Source organism: Brachyistius frenatus, unplaced genomic scaffold (assembly GCF_029030835.1).
Source record: "Brachyistius frenatus isolate BFR_SWC_R1_liver_20210118 unplaced genomic scaffold, ASM2903083v1 Contig_113, whole genome shotgun sequence".
NCBI lineage: Eukaryota > Metazoa > Chordata > Actinopteri > Embiotocidae > Brachyistius > Brachyistius frenatus.
In genome coordinates, this window is record NW_027210712.1 from 985870 (window position 1) to 1000098 (window position 14229).

The 14229-nt window shown below is 39.1% G+C and overlaps 1 protein-coding gene and 1 pseudogene across 1 annotated transcript; one reads left to right on the forward strand and one right to left on the reverse strand.

The window, feature by feature from the left end:
- Positions 1-1950: 1950 nt before the first annotated feature.
- On the reverse strand, positions 1951-3935 carry ciao2b (cytosolic iron-sulfur assembly component 2B). Its single transcript, XM_069712901.1, has 5 exons — positions 3711-3935; positions 3408-3485; positions 2811-2936; positions 2580-2625; positions 1951-2471 (listed from the first exon to the last, which is right to left on the reverse strand). Exons 1-5 carry the CDS (start codon positions 3837-3839, stop codon positions 2371-2373), a joined length of 480 nt encoding a protein of 159 aa, XP_069569002.1. The 5' UTR covers positions 3840-3935; the 3' UTR covers positions 1951-2370.
- A 5337-nt stretch (positions 3936-9272) lies between these two features.
- The window catches only part of LOC138629287 (contactin-associated protein-like 4), a 95094-nt pseudogene continuing 90137 nt past the window's right edge, over positions 9273-14229 (forward strand).

A 14229-nucleotide genomic window follows, 5' to 3' on the forward strand; every position in this document is an offset into this window, starting at 1 on the left:
CTTCAAAGGGGGAAGGAAAAGGTTCCTGCTCACACTACAAACTCTACAGAAGATTAAATTCAGCTAAACGACACCATTAGATCATTAAAAACAATATCGGTTGAAAAAGTGGTGGTTAAAAAGCATGGAGTTTATTAGTGAGCGTCAGACTTTATTCATCCCACAGAGGGGAAATGTAGTCGTCACAGCAGCATAGAAACACAGTTAGGAAGGAAAAAAAAGAAGGTGAACACCATGAGAAACAATTATAAATACTTACACAATAAAATACGATAGATACAAATATATATATATATTTTTTTAGAAAAAGTAAGACCGATGAATAAATACACAAACAAACTATATACACCAAAAAATAAACATACAACTTGGGATGAGAAAAAGTGTCAGGTGCTATGACATATAGTGCAACATTATTATTGACAATCATATATTATACATATTATTATGAATTTTTGTTAACAGTAAATGCTAACGTTAGCCTAAAAGATTGTAGGGGGGGAATAGCCATATTTAATAAATTAGTATGGGTTTATTGTTATTTGAAACTTAGCTTATATTTGAATTTAACTAAAACTTTGTCAAAACAAACAACAGAACATTTCACATCATTTTTTTTATAAACTAAGGCCACATCTAATATAAACTCACAGTGTGGCTAAAAACCTAATAAGTATCCATACTGTTGTATTATTATTGTAGAAAACATGAAATCAGTATTGGTTGGTTGCTATGTTATATATTTTTTAAAGGTTGCTTTATGAGCCTTGTTGACGGTTGACTCAACTCTGCGTACCCACGGCTCTGGCTTCGGCTGCTGCAGCTGTGTCGGCTGGGTCTCTTATCCGGGGTTTTAGCAGTGACGCAATGTTTCCAGATGTGGAACGAGCGAGAGAGAGAGAGAGAGAGAGAGAGAGAGAGAGAGAGAGAGAGAGAGAGAGAGAGAGAGAGAGAGAGAGAGAAAATCTGTAATAGTCAATTCTGAGGAACAACAATTATTTCACCTGAGATATAAATACATTTAGTTTTTTGTATTAGTGCACTTCAACAGACATTAACAGTATTTGCCAACTTGTGTAAAGGCTTCCAACAACTGTATCATAATACTATATGTACTTTAATTTTTTTTTTAAAATCAATTCACACAACACTTATTTTTTTTTTTTTACCAACATGTGTTTGATGTAAACATTTAGAACAAGATAGTTTATTTACACCCTCCTAATATGGGTTTATCTCTTTTAAACTACCTGCTGCCACGTTACTAATTTTATTTACTTTATTACTGCACTTCTCTATCTGACAAAAGACTGTTTATGAGTGGGTGGACAAGCATGTTGGACACATCACAGCTGCAGGTTGTTCTGCCAGATTGCCTCACATCTGAAGGACAGTAGTTTCTCATAGTCAGCCTCAACAGCTGAATTTACATGGAAAAGGATGAGGGCGCCTCCTAGTGGAATGATGAGAACACAGCATAAGAGCTTTCATCGTATAAATAGTGCATGACAGCTAATCTTGCATTTGCAATATTTATCTGCAAGTTGAACCACTGAACTATATCTGCAACATAGACAAAAGCAGTGGACAGCTTTAGAATAATAAAAGTACATAAGGAGGACAAAATACTGGAAAAATACTTCCACCTCTAATTACACTCTAGAAATCCAGTGGACTCAATAATCGTTCAATAAACCTGAATAATATACATTTCACAATGCCAGGATTCACTGCAACCGACTGCATGAGTATATACAGACGTCCACGAATTCAGAGAAAGACTCCATTTTTCAAATTTTGATTTATATTTTTAACGTATATGTGCCTTCAGCAGACAAGTGACATGTCTTGCATACATTGTTTTAACGAGGAAAAGTCAAGAACACCAATGTTTAACTTTTTTTGTATTTTTGATGTACTAAATCTTAAAAAAAACAAACAAACACCATGTTCATTTCATCTGTATATCTTTAATAAAATGTCCAGAGCATTAATATACACAAATGACAGTTGTCGCTGCGGATTCTCCAAATATTTTTCTTAAAAACCAAAAAAAAAAACCTACATGTTACAATGCAGACTTCATGAAATTAATCAGAATAACTTCTTTGATTTATCCGACCTTTTTCCGCATCATGACCTTAGATTGTATTTGCGTTCTTGCCTTTAGATGGACACTTTCAAGAGCTGCGCTTCCCTGCACTCTTTCTTTAGGAAACACCGGAAATGTTTGAACTCTGTAAGATTCCTGACGCTAGTTTCACCGACTCATCCACGCGTGGACCGAAAAGCTCAGCGGACACATCTCAAGAGGTCTTGCTGCACAAATCGGCGGTTAAAAGCTGAAAGCGACGACGCAAGACCGGCCGCTCAGGTGCTTCTGGTGGTCAAACACTGGTTCACCACCTCCAGGAGGGACGAGTTCTCCAGGGCCGCCGCCACTCTCTCCTTGTCTGCCAGCTGCTTGTTCACTGCACACACACAACGACACAAACACACAGGCGTCACATGTTGAAAATAACGTTTAATAACCAGCGGTTATTAATGCGGTCCGGTGGGAAACTGATGATGATGATTACCTGCTTCCTCTGAGGCGTGAGTCCCGGGAGTGATGTGAACATCGATCTGAGCGGGAAACGGGAAAAAAAAAAAAAAAACGCAACGCAATTAGATCCGAACTGAAAAACCAGTTGTTGTTCATACTAATTAACAATCAACCAAAATGAGATGATTTTAAAAAGGTAAATTTCTGGTGAAAAAAAACAACAACAACAACAACAACAACAACAAAAAAAAGCACCCAAACGTACTTTGAACCTGTCGGGCAGAGAGCGCAGGAGCTTGACTTTGATTGACAGGCCGATGAGCGTGGCCATGCTGCAGTGAGGGATGGTGGGCGTGAACTCGATTCCCACTGTGCTCTCTGCGTCGTTCACCTGAGACACAAGCACAGGAAAAACAACACGGTTAATACGATTCGATTCATTTCTGCCATTAAACGGGGAGGGAGGGTTGGATAGATGGTTTTTTTTTTTTGCAGAAAGATATACGTTTCCAGAAACCTATTCAATTGAATTTTATTTATATAGCGCCAAATCACAGCAAAGGTTATTTCATGGCACTTAACACATTAAAGTCTTTACAGCAGAACTTTTACAGAACAATTCAACAATCCCCACGTAAAGCTTAGGAGGGGGGGGAAAAAACAAACAAAAACAACTCTCATCTTTAAGGGAGAAAAACCTCCAACAGGGTGTGAGGGTGAGATATGAGTGAAAGAGTGAGAGGGAAGAAGCTCGGTGGGTCACATGACGTCCCCCAGCAGCCTCGGGCCTATGACAGCGTCACTAACTATGAGCTTTATCAAAAATAAATAACAATAAATAAATAAATAAAGACCCAGTTACCTGGACTCGGACTTTCTCCACAACATTGAGTTCTTCCAGAGACAGAGGATGCTCGGGGTCGTTGATGGATCTGATTAGATGTACCTTTAGTTAAAGAATTTACAAAAACAACAACAACAACAACAACAACAACGACGAAAAACACACGTGTTTTGAACGTATATCTGCCTCCATATGCGCGTTGATCCTCACAGTGTCTGCTCTTTCCCGAATCAAATACACACGTTCATGTTTTTGTGAGGTAATGTCGACATCTCCGCGGAGTGAAACCAGTCTGAGCCAGAGAGGAGACGAAAACAGGATATCGAATATTTCTCTGTCGTCGATGGGGTCGTGGACGTCTTCGTCCTCCTCGGACGCGACCTGCAGCCTCTCCCCGGACCGCTGGAAAATCACCGGGTTGGCGTTCTCCAAACGGGTCCCCCCCGACATGTCGGTTTTTGTTTTTGGACGTTGTTTTAGTTCTTGTTTCGAAACACGCGCAGTTAAATAACCTCGCAAAGAGAACGACTTCCTGCAACTACGGAAAGCGATACAGATCAAAAGACTTCAAACAACGTACAGTTTACGTAATTTTTTTTTCTTTTTTTTTTCCTTTAAACAAAAACAGTATAAAACCACACACACAGGGACGTGAATGACACTTAGAGAGAGAGAGAGAGAGAAAAAAAACAACAACACATGCACAATTTTACACCTATTTGTTTTATTCTGGTCTGAAACGTCCTGAACAAATCACATACGTCACTTCCTGCCCTGTTATCCAAAACAACCACGGCCCCTTTTAAGGTGTCGGAAACAAATACAAGAAGAAAAAAAAATAGCGGCATTTTGCCATTTTTACGCGGGATTTTGAACGCAGAACAAGAAATCAGACACTTAAAAAAAAAATTTATTTACGGTTTTTTATTTACTCAGTAAAAGAAGAGACCTGGAAACATCTGCAGAGGTGGAAATGGTCAAAGGTGGGATGGCCAGCTGGGACGCTTCATCACAGGTTAAAGTCAACTGTTATAATCTTAAAATCTTAAGTAGTGTGTAGCACATAGGACTTACTGAAAAGCAGAGGAAATTCCAGTTACGTGTTTTACTGTTAACCTTTCAGCTTTTTTTTTTTTTTTTTTTTTTTTTTAATTAAGTTATCTATTAAGGTTTAAAATCAAGCTTGGGAAATGTGTGAATGGAGAAAGTGAATTGATTTTAAGGAGATTCTGTATTTAGTATTTCAGACAGGTAACAGGGGAGTTTTCCAATCATTCACTTGTGGGATATAAATAATTGCACAGAACAGAATTAAAACTTGTGAGTATTTTGAGTGAAATATCAGCTGTTTTTTTTTTTTTTTGGGGGGGGGGGGTAATTGGCAACCACACAAAAGCAAAAAAATGAATACAGTATTTTATTTTATTTTATATTATTAAGTAACCTCAGAATTTGCTCATTTGTTTCAGTCTAGTACTCAAAATATGTTTTGTTTTAATGAGTTTACGTGCTTTGTGATTTGAAATATCCCCTCCTGGGCCGGTGGTGACTTCTTGTTTGTCCTGTAGATGGCAGATACTCCCCATTTAATGGGCCGTTCACCAAAAGTAATCCCCAGCAGCTTGCAGCAGCATGCTGTGATTAATGTAATGCTCCAGCATCACAGCAGTTTGTGTTAAAAAAAAATTGCCCGGTTTGTTTTAAAAACACGAGAATAGTTTATTTCCTTCAGCCTCAGTCAGACTTCTCAAATCTAATTTACAACTCCTTACGAGCATATTGTTCTCATTACCTGAAGGAACAGGGACTCTCCCCGATGACTAAGGAGGTCGGTTTCGATTCGTTTTCCAATTTCTCCTTTTTACTGTAGTTTTAGGTTCTCAGTCCCTGCAGACAATTTCTCCATCTGTCTCTCTGATTAACCTGTCAATATACTGTCATAATGTGATTTCCCATCCATATTTAAAGTGAATCCAAGTATACACATAATGCTTTATGTTCAATCTTTCAATCCATATAGCCCCCTCCACAAAGTTATTGTGTTAATTATAAAGAGTAGTTTAAATCGTAATAGGATATCACTTTGGCTTTAAATATGGACAGAAAGCCCCACGTTTTTTTTTTTTTTTTTTTTTTTTTTATGTTTCAGGCAAAAACCCTCAGAGGAAACAAAAAAAAAATATCACCAACATTACATTTTTATTTTTGTTTGCATTCTTCACTTGTGTACTGGAGCGTCACCGCCATCACCCGCGGCAACCACAGGTGAAACGCTGATTTCCTCAAGACAGAATCTTAATGAGTCGCTGAAGTCGGTGGAAATGTGGGAGATCGGTCGACAAGAAAGGTTTCCACTTCAATACGATGTGTTCACCTTTTGAATAAGTGCGTATAATGAGGCTGCGTGTGGCTGCTGGCACCTGCGTGGCACTTTTTTTTTAAATAACAATGTCGTGCATCAGGGCAACAGCAGAGGACAAGGAGCAAAGTATTTTCGTAAATGTGACAACGTGGACGAGCAATTTAAGAGATTTGGCTTTCGGATAGGAAAATGTTTTACGAAAAATGGCTTCTGTGGAATAACATGAGTCTAATAGCAACTATTTTCCTAACCGCAGTCTAATTTGTTTGAACAGGAAGGGTGTCTTCATATTTTATTATTAATCATCTGTTAATATTGCACTTTTCTTATTAAATTTCTCATCCGTACACAGATTACAGAATCACCACCAGCACAAAATTACCATATGAAAAATATATATATTATTTAGGACAGAACACTAATAAGCTGCTGAAGTTGGTGAAAAAAAAACAACCTGATAAATGATAAAATATCTTATCAACCGTATCATACTTTTGTAATGTCGTTTTTTTCTGGGCTTAACTTTGCCTCATGATACCTGAATCCCAAAACTATTTTTTTAGTTTGAAAACTTTACAGTCTGAAGCACGCAGACAATAGAGACTCAGACAGGAAAGTTAAATACGTCACATTAATGCTGAGCACAATCTGAGAGTTTGTCGCTGCAGACTGTTGAGAGTTCAGAGAGGTGAGCTTTTCATTGTTTGACATCGCATCCTTGGGAAAGAAATAATATCCTGTTTCAAGTCAAAACATTTGTGAGAAATCAACTTGAAATGTTTGTATCTTGTAGCATCTCGCGGTGTCTCTTCAGCCTCTGCATTTAAACCAGTCTTTTTAAAATTCTTTACAATACTGTGAAGTCGGCGGGGCCAAGTCCGTGCTCGCAACCGTTGTGCACTGTGTATTAGATGATTAATTCAGGTGTGTGCGTTGTGTTTCGGTACACGGTGGGTCCCATATTTATATACAACCAGATCTTAATCTTTGACTAGCGCTGCCGCTGTTGAGCCCTCAGCAATATACCTGAAGTGCATGTAATGAGACTGCAAAGCTGTTGACAACCAGTGCACAACTTGCAATATAAATAGCAACACTGGTCTGGGAAATACAGACACATGGGCTCACTATTTTCCGATAGTGACAATATGAGATTTATTCACGTAGATAAGGCAATGGAGGGCGGTCGAGTTAAAGCAATTTTATTCCCTCAAATCTCACATTTTTCTGAAGTGGGAATTGGTGGAGCTGCTAATGACAATATGTGTGACTTTCTGAAACAATCTGACATGCGGCCCACTTTGATTTTTTTTTTCAGGTGTGCAGTGAGGAGAGATTATGCGAGATCACGCAGCTGCACCCGTCACATGTTGTATTCACAAATGAGTGCAACAGCGGCAATCCTTTGCAGCGATTGATTCGGTCAGACAACATATCTGTAAAAGAACTAGGTTGATTCAAGCACACCTATAACCTTCTGACATGACTGACAAAATAGGTTTTATACTCCCAGGCTATCTGAAAAGGCTGCAGTCATACCGGAGCCCAGGTTTTGACTGGCAGTGTGCGGTGCACGTAGGGCAGCTCATTGGCCCTCTAAACGCCACTTTGATCCGGAAAAGGACCTTACTGGTTCGGCCAGATTCTCCTCTGATCATCCGAAGGTGCCCTTTGATTAGCTCCAGTTCTGATCAGGTTTTCAGAAGCACTCTTTTTGCATGCTGCAGCAAACCGCCGACATGTTTCCTTCTTGCTGTGCTGCGTGAGGACCACATCAAATAATATACAGAACGCTCAGATGATTCTGTCTTCTATCAAAGCTCTTTAAAATGAAAGTTTGCAGCCGTGATCCTTGAGATGCAGAGAACTGCAGATTTTTGGTCTTCATTGTGTTTACCTGGCGTAAACCGTTTCCTTTTTATATCAACCATGAAAGTCCCAAGCAAAATACATCCTGCTGGTGTAGCATCTTCGACACGTGTTTGAAAACTTGCTGGTGATGCGAGACTCGCTAACTATTTTTTTTGAATTGTTTGCAAATCTAAACACAAACTCAAGAAAAGTAGACATTGATGGCCACATATGAACCTGTATGTGTATGTACACAGCTGGACGGCTGTAGCAGGGAAATAACTTACCTTTTCAATGTTGCAATGACAAAGCTGCAGGCTGACCAAGAATTAATAGCGAGATATTTCCAACCTGACAGGTTTAGATTGGTAGAGATTTGATATGGTTGTATGATTAAGCCCACAGAGCCCTTTTATAGTATAGCTTTGGGCTTTTGGAGAAGTATATAGAATATATTATACATACAATATTTTGTTTGAGATTTTTCTGTTCCACAGAGAGCTCCTGTGTCTTTTTAGAAGGTGAGATGCTTTATATCATTTATGATTTACTGAATTAAACATACAATCTTTAGGTCAAAGTTGAACTGATGGCTGAGAAATACTAACTACACTAGAGAGAAACCTTTTTCTTCGCCTGGAATACAGACTTGAGCGCTGACAGTGGTGTTTCAAATATGTTGACAATAAGCAGGTGTAGTCTGTGTTCATTAATGCCAAACCTCAGGCTTTGAAGCTCACTGAATGAAACATGCAAGTGCAAGGTCAAATTCTTTCTCAGAAAACACAAAAGAAAATATAATCCATACAAATACGAGCCTTCATCACGTCATGCTTTTTCTCTCTTTCCCAAAAACTGCCTCAAAACATCACGTTTCTCACTCAAGGATGAATATAATAAGATATCTTTGACAGCCCATTATTCAGTTATTAAAGATTACGTATTGTTGCAGCTGAAAAGATAAGAACTGTGTTTTGCATAATTACAGCCTACTAGAAACATTCATATTTTACATTTCAGCAGTTTGCTCATTGTTTCATATTCATGTGCATATTCAGAGAGACTGCAGCGGTCATGAAAGATGGCTTACTTTACCAGACAGACTAGCTGCAGGAGGAGTTCCTGATACAATCAAATTTCAGACAAAACCCCAAAACTTGATGGAAAATTGCAAAATGTATGCACTGCATTGATATCTGGCACATAATATCTCGTCTGTATTCAAATTTTTTTTATTTTTGTAGCTGGTATGGCAACAAGTAAAACCAATTTAAAATTAATTTTAAGCAGATTTTTTTTAAAGAAGAAGAAGAAAAAAAAAACTAATTGCAAATACATTTGATATGTTTTACCTGGACCACAGATGAATTAGGTCAAATAATCTGTCAAGGGAATTGTCTTTTGATTCATAATTTCCAACCATTAACTTGTATTAAGGGTGTAAATTAGTTCCCAATTTGTAACCATGGCGTCAGCATATGTGTAAATGAATCACAACTGTTTTTATCACCTGTTTTTAGTCAGTTCTCCAGTGTGGGTTTGATGGCGTATTGCACCATGATGGGGTTCCCTCCCCGAGTCAGTGCTAACTAATAATGTCATGTTTTTTTGTTTTTATTCAGGAGAGGAGCGGCCCGGTTTCCAGGGGGACCCGGAGAATAATGGCGAGAGAGGTGAAAACAGAAGGTGATGAAACAGGTGGGCAGAGTCGCTTGTCATTTTGGTTGTGGCTGTCATCGCTCACTCTCCTCCTGAAGCCCTGGATGGCTTTAAGAGCTGATAAGAAACACTTCAAGCTCAAGCACACGGAGAAGTAAATTCCAGCTCAGACACATAAGGAATTACAGTTCAGCTCCGTTTCACACACAAGAGATTTAAATATTTAGTTCAGCTCTGCACTGTCCAAAAATATCATTGTGAATTTGTTAAAGCTCCCATATTTTACACTTTTCCCCCCGGTGGTGTATTTGCAGTCTTTGTATTAATCTGATTTAGTTTTTTCAAAAACCGTCTCAATACATTTTTGCATCTCTTAATCTTCACGCTGGAGTTTGACCATGAACAGGCTGTTTTGTGTCTATTTCGTTGATTCAGTGATCCTCTCTTCTGATTGGATCTTTTCTGACGCACACCGAGGTCAACCACAACTTTTCTTCAGTCTTGTAGCTTTCTAGCTGCATTTGACATTTGAATGTCATGGAAACCTGAATCCAACCGGGTGCGTAGACAGAAAACAGAAGAGTCACCTCCTCCTTGGAACCCATAAAATTTTATCAGCTGCTTCACGAAGAGGAACATTTTACTAAAAGCTTAGAAGAATGGACCCTGTCAGAGAATTTGATAGACGAAAAAAGATCCATTCACAGACTGAAGAAAAATCGACAGTTATCTCATTAGCTACTGATGACATCACATCACATACTTTATGTTGAACCCGACTCTGTCCCTTATAACTACAGCTATCAGATAAATGTGGTAGAATAAAAAGGACAACAGTTCCCTCTGAAATGTGGTGGATCGAAAGTGTTAAAGTAACTGCATTTCGTTCCTGTACCCACCACTGCTTGCACGCCACCAAATTGTGGTACTTATCTTTACAAAGTTTAAACAACCTTTTCCTCCTGTTCTTTAAATCTTCTATGACTTTTGGGATTCTGACATTCATAGTGCTCAAACTTAGATTTAGACTTCTGCAAAAATGCAAAATGACAAGGAGACTCCTGCCTACACTGTCCTTTGATTCAAAATACATTTAAAGGAAAGGATGCTTTTCTATCATGTGTGGTCTGTCGAACTTTCCAACAAAGTCCTGAATAGATAGAAGCTCATTAAATTCCCAGCATGATCTGGGAAGCTTAGTTTGACCACAGTTTTGAAGCTCGGTGTGGGCTGAAACCTCGTAGCCGTATCGGTTAATGTCCAAATTCATGCTGGCGAAGAACAGACAACGAGTCGGGTTTATTCTTTTCTCTGAAATATATTTCATTCAGATACAGATCAATGCTTTGACTTCCCCCCCGTTGGTTTACCTTGTGTTCTCTCGGATTGACTGAAAAACATTTCAACTGCTCTTGTGTGTGCGCAAGATTCACTAAACAGAAAAGATCTGCTTTTCAAAGATTTAAAGATGCAACTGTTTTTGATGTTTCTCATTCTTTCTGTCGTTTCATTTCGGAGCCCTTTTTTTTTTCTTCTTCTTCTTTGGCTCGACTTTTGAATTCCGTCTCCGCAGGACATTTTGTGGTTTGGTTTATGTTGTAAAACATCTTACAAGAAGACCTCTAAAGCAAGCATGGCTCTGTGGAATCATCTTTTTCAAGCCATAAATGCAAAAACCTTTGAACGGTCACCTCCCACCTGGTTGTCAGATCTCCCAACGACAAAGACCATCTGGTGATAAAAAAAAAAGACTCAGATTGGATTGCAAGGACAGTATATATTTTGTGTGTGTGTGTGTGTGTGTGTGTGTGTGTGTGCAGCTTTAAATCATTACATTCACGTTTTTGTGGAGAAGGTAGAACGAGGAAAACTATTGATCTGCACTAAGAAAAAGACAAGCGTGTTCTGACAAGGAAGACGGTCGCAGAGGTCTTGTTTATTCTCTAAAAGCAGAGAGGCAACGAAGATATGAAATAAAAAAAATAAAAAAAAGAATAGGCTGACAGGCATCAACAGAGACACTCCGGCTTATTCAGCAGCCAGCCAGTGAACCTCAGGAAAGCGCCGTGCCGGGGTCCTGCTTGTTTTTCTCTCTTTCAATCAAATTTATGTAAGAAGGGCTATGATGAATGTACCTCCTGTCTCCGGAGGGACGAGGGAGAAACAGAAAAGACGGGCTTTCACAGCTCCCTATTAAAGGATCATAAGATAGTGGTGGAGTACGTGCAGACAGTGACACACGATGGTGTAGCGGTAGAAAGAACTTGATATCGATTCAAGCTTCGAACGCGAGCACAAAAAGAAGCTCGACGATGTTTCACCAAATGTGCCAAATAACAAAACCATAGCTCGATCCGGTTAAATTCACATTTTCTTTTTTTTCCCGTCTCATTGTTTATTTTCATTCGTTTTAAATCGTGACCTCACGTCAGCTTGAAAACTGTCAGCAAACTATAAAGGTCTTTTTGTGTCTTTATTATGCAAACAAACAAACAAACAAAAAAAGTTTGCGTACTGCAATCAACAAAATTTAGGTTTTAAGTAAAAAATCTGCAAATTTGTTTGCAAAGCAAAATTATCATTTCGTATATTTTTACTTACAAACTCGAGTTTTGATTGGTGAGAAATTAGCTCTCTAAAATTTTTTTTTCAGCTTGCATAATACTGACGTAAAAATACCTTCATATAAATCCACCTCAGTTTTTTTAGTATATCAAATTCTTAGCTCATATACACGTTTCACTCTGGATTTTTATCTTTCCATTCTTCTAAAACCACTCTGGGTGTTGTGATAAATGATCTTCCGGTTGTTGATGACTCGGATCACACCTTTCCCCTCCCACTGCTCCATCACTACAGCGTGTTATTACACCATCTCCCCGACCGTGGGAGATTCGTCTTTCAAAAGGTACTTTGCAATAACAATTTTCTATAAAGTTTCCTCACCAGCAGAAGAGCATAAAAATGACAACAGCAAAAATCGACCTGTGGATGTGTTTTAACGAGTCTAAAAATAAAAAGTGGTAAGATTTTGTCCACAGAATCGGAAAACATTTGAGAGGAAGTTGTAGTTGACCGAGGCGGGAGTCAACAGCTCGTCTGACCCGCTGCTGCGAGCAGAAAATGCTTTTAAAAGTCTTTTTTTGGAAGATATGAAATCTTTTGCATGGCAGAGACGATTGATCCAAGAATTGATGCTTTTGAGATTATATTTTTTAAGATTGGCTTACTGTAAATCTTAATTTTGCAATGAAACGCTGTCATCTTTTAAAGGATTACTAAACTGATGATGGTCCCTGTTTTGCGGGGAGGTGTGTTTGTCTTAAACTACCTGGACTCGTGTTATTATGTGAAGAAAAAGAGGAGCAGCTCCACCTTAGGTCAGATGAATTTATAATTGCAGCCTTACACCAACACACAGCATCACTTTGTTGTTTTGAAGCTGCCAGGCGAGATCGATTTCAGCGGGAGAAAACAACACCCATGGCAAATAAAACATTGAAGTCAGACTTCATGCATGCAGGTTTTTGATGCGTTTTCTGTGTACAGCATGTCGGAGCGCATGTGCAGGCGGAGCTCATGGTGTTAGGTTATGTTCTTCTACCGCCGTCGCAGCCTAAGGCTGCAGAATCGCAGCTACACATTGATGTGAACAAGTATTTAAGTAAATATGTGGAGAACGTAACTCAATCACGTCGTAGCGAAAAGTGCCACATTAAGCTTAAAAGTCAGCGTGCGTACCCGAATCCGTTTGTTTTGTGAGTGCGCTGCTGATTTATGCTCTGGTCCCAGTTCACATCTTTTCAGTGTCACACAAGGATGTTTTCAGGAGGGCGGCATGAAATATTAAAGCGCAATAAAACGGTGAGACGATGGGGGACACCGGAGGTACGAAAGTCATTACGCCAAACACAACAGAGTTAACAGATGGAAGTGGGGTGATGATTGTTTGTCGTCGGATTGGTTGGCAAGGATCAGCCAATCACGGCCCTCTAGACTCGCGTTGCCGTCACGATTATTTTGAAGTGCTTTATAATTATAGTGGTCTTCAGTTCGAGTGTTTGTCGTTTTGTAATATTAGCGACCTGCTAATTAGCAGCAAATTTTCTGGGTTAGTTCTTCAAAGGCATGCTATGAGCATCCGTCAGCCCGCGGCACTGCCTACGGCTGCTGGTCAGTACTGTTGTTGTGCCTGTGCACTAGTGTTGGTTATTTTTTATGTTTGTGTTTTATTGGAGAGCCACACAGAGATGCAGATCTGTTGGTATTCATAAACATCACTGACGATAAAATCATTGCACACTTGTGAATGCACCACGGCGGCTGGAGTTCCCCAACCAACTACAAATCCTGAGCTATTAATTCCACATTACAGAAGGATTGAGCAGAGGAGCTCTTCACACCTGCAAAGAATTAGAATGATTTGCAAATGACAATGAACTTTGTGGAAAAACACGAAACGTTTTGTACGGTTTTATTGGCGCATTCATTTCAAAAAGTCTGTTGAGTGCATCACTTCCTGTTCCAATAACTTGATTTGAAATCTTGTAGAAACAAGGAGAGCAAATAACTGCAAAGGCTAAATAGGAAACACGAGCAAGGCTGCGTTAACTATAAACCAGTCCAAGTTGCAGTTTACACGTCGGTCCAGGTTCATGTAATATACGCGGTGAGAACTTGGAAGGCGGCAGGCGGTCACAGCAGCACAGAAACACGGGTAGGAAATAAAAAAGAAGGTGCACACAATAAGAAAAAAATGACATACGCACACAATAAATTAAATTAGATAAAAATATTTTTTTTAATTTTTTTTTTAAAGTGAGACCAATGAATAAATACGCACAGCGGCCGGTGTGTACGAGCTTCCATCTGCAAACATTTAAGCGGATTACATCCGCCTGTGTGTGTGTGTGTAACAGTATTAACACAGAGGTGCAGTACAACCACAACAAACGGGCCAGTGAAACC

What these genes read in the sequence shown, in the direction of transcription:
- ciao2b (XM_069712901.1), bottom strand. Translation starts at nt 3,839, where the DNA reads ATGTCGGGGGGGACCCGTTTGGAGAACGCCAACCCGGTGATTTTCCAG. An exon ending in ACGACAGAGAAATATTCGAT is followed by an intron (nt 3,486 to 3,710) that starts ATCCTGTTTTCG and finishes CTAAAGGTACAT; the next exon opens with CTAATCAGATCCATCAACGA. An exon ending in CTCTGCCCGACAGGTTCAAA is followed by an intron (nt 2,626 to 2,810) that starts GTACGTTTGGGT and finishes TTTCCCGCTCAG; the next exon opens with ATCGATGTTCACATCACTCC.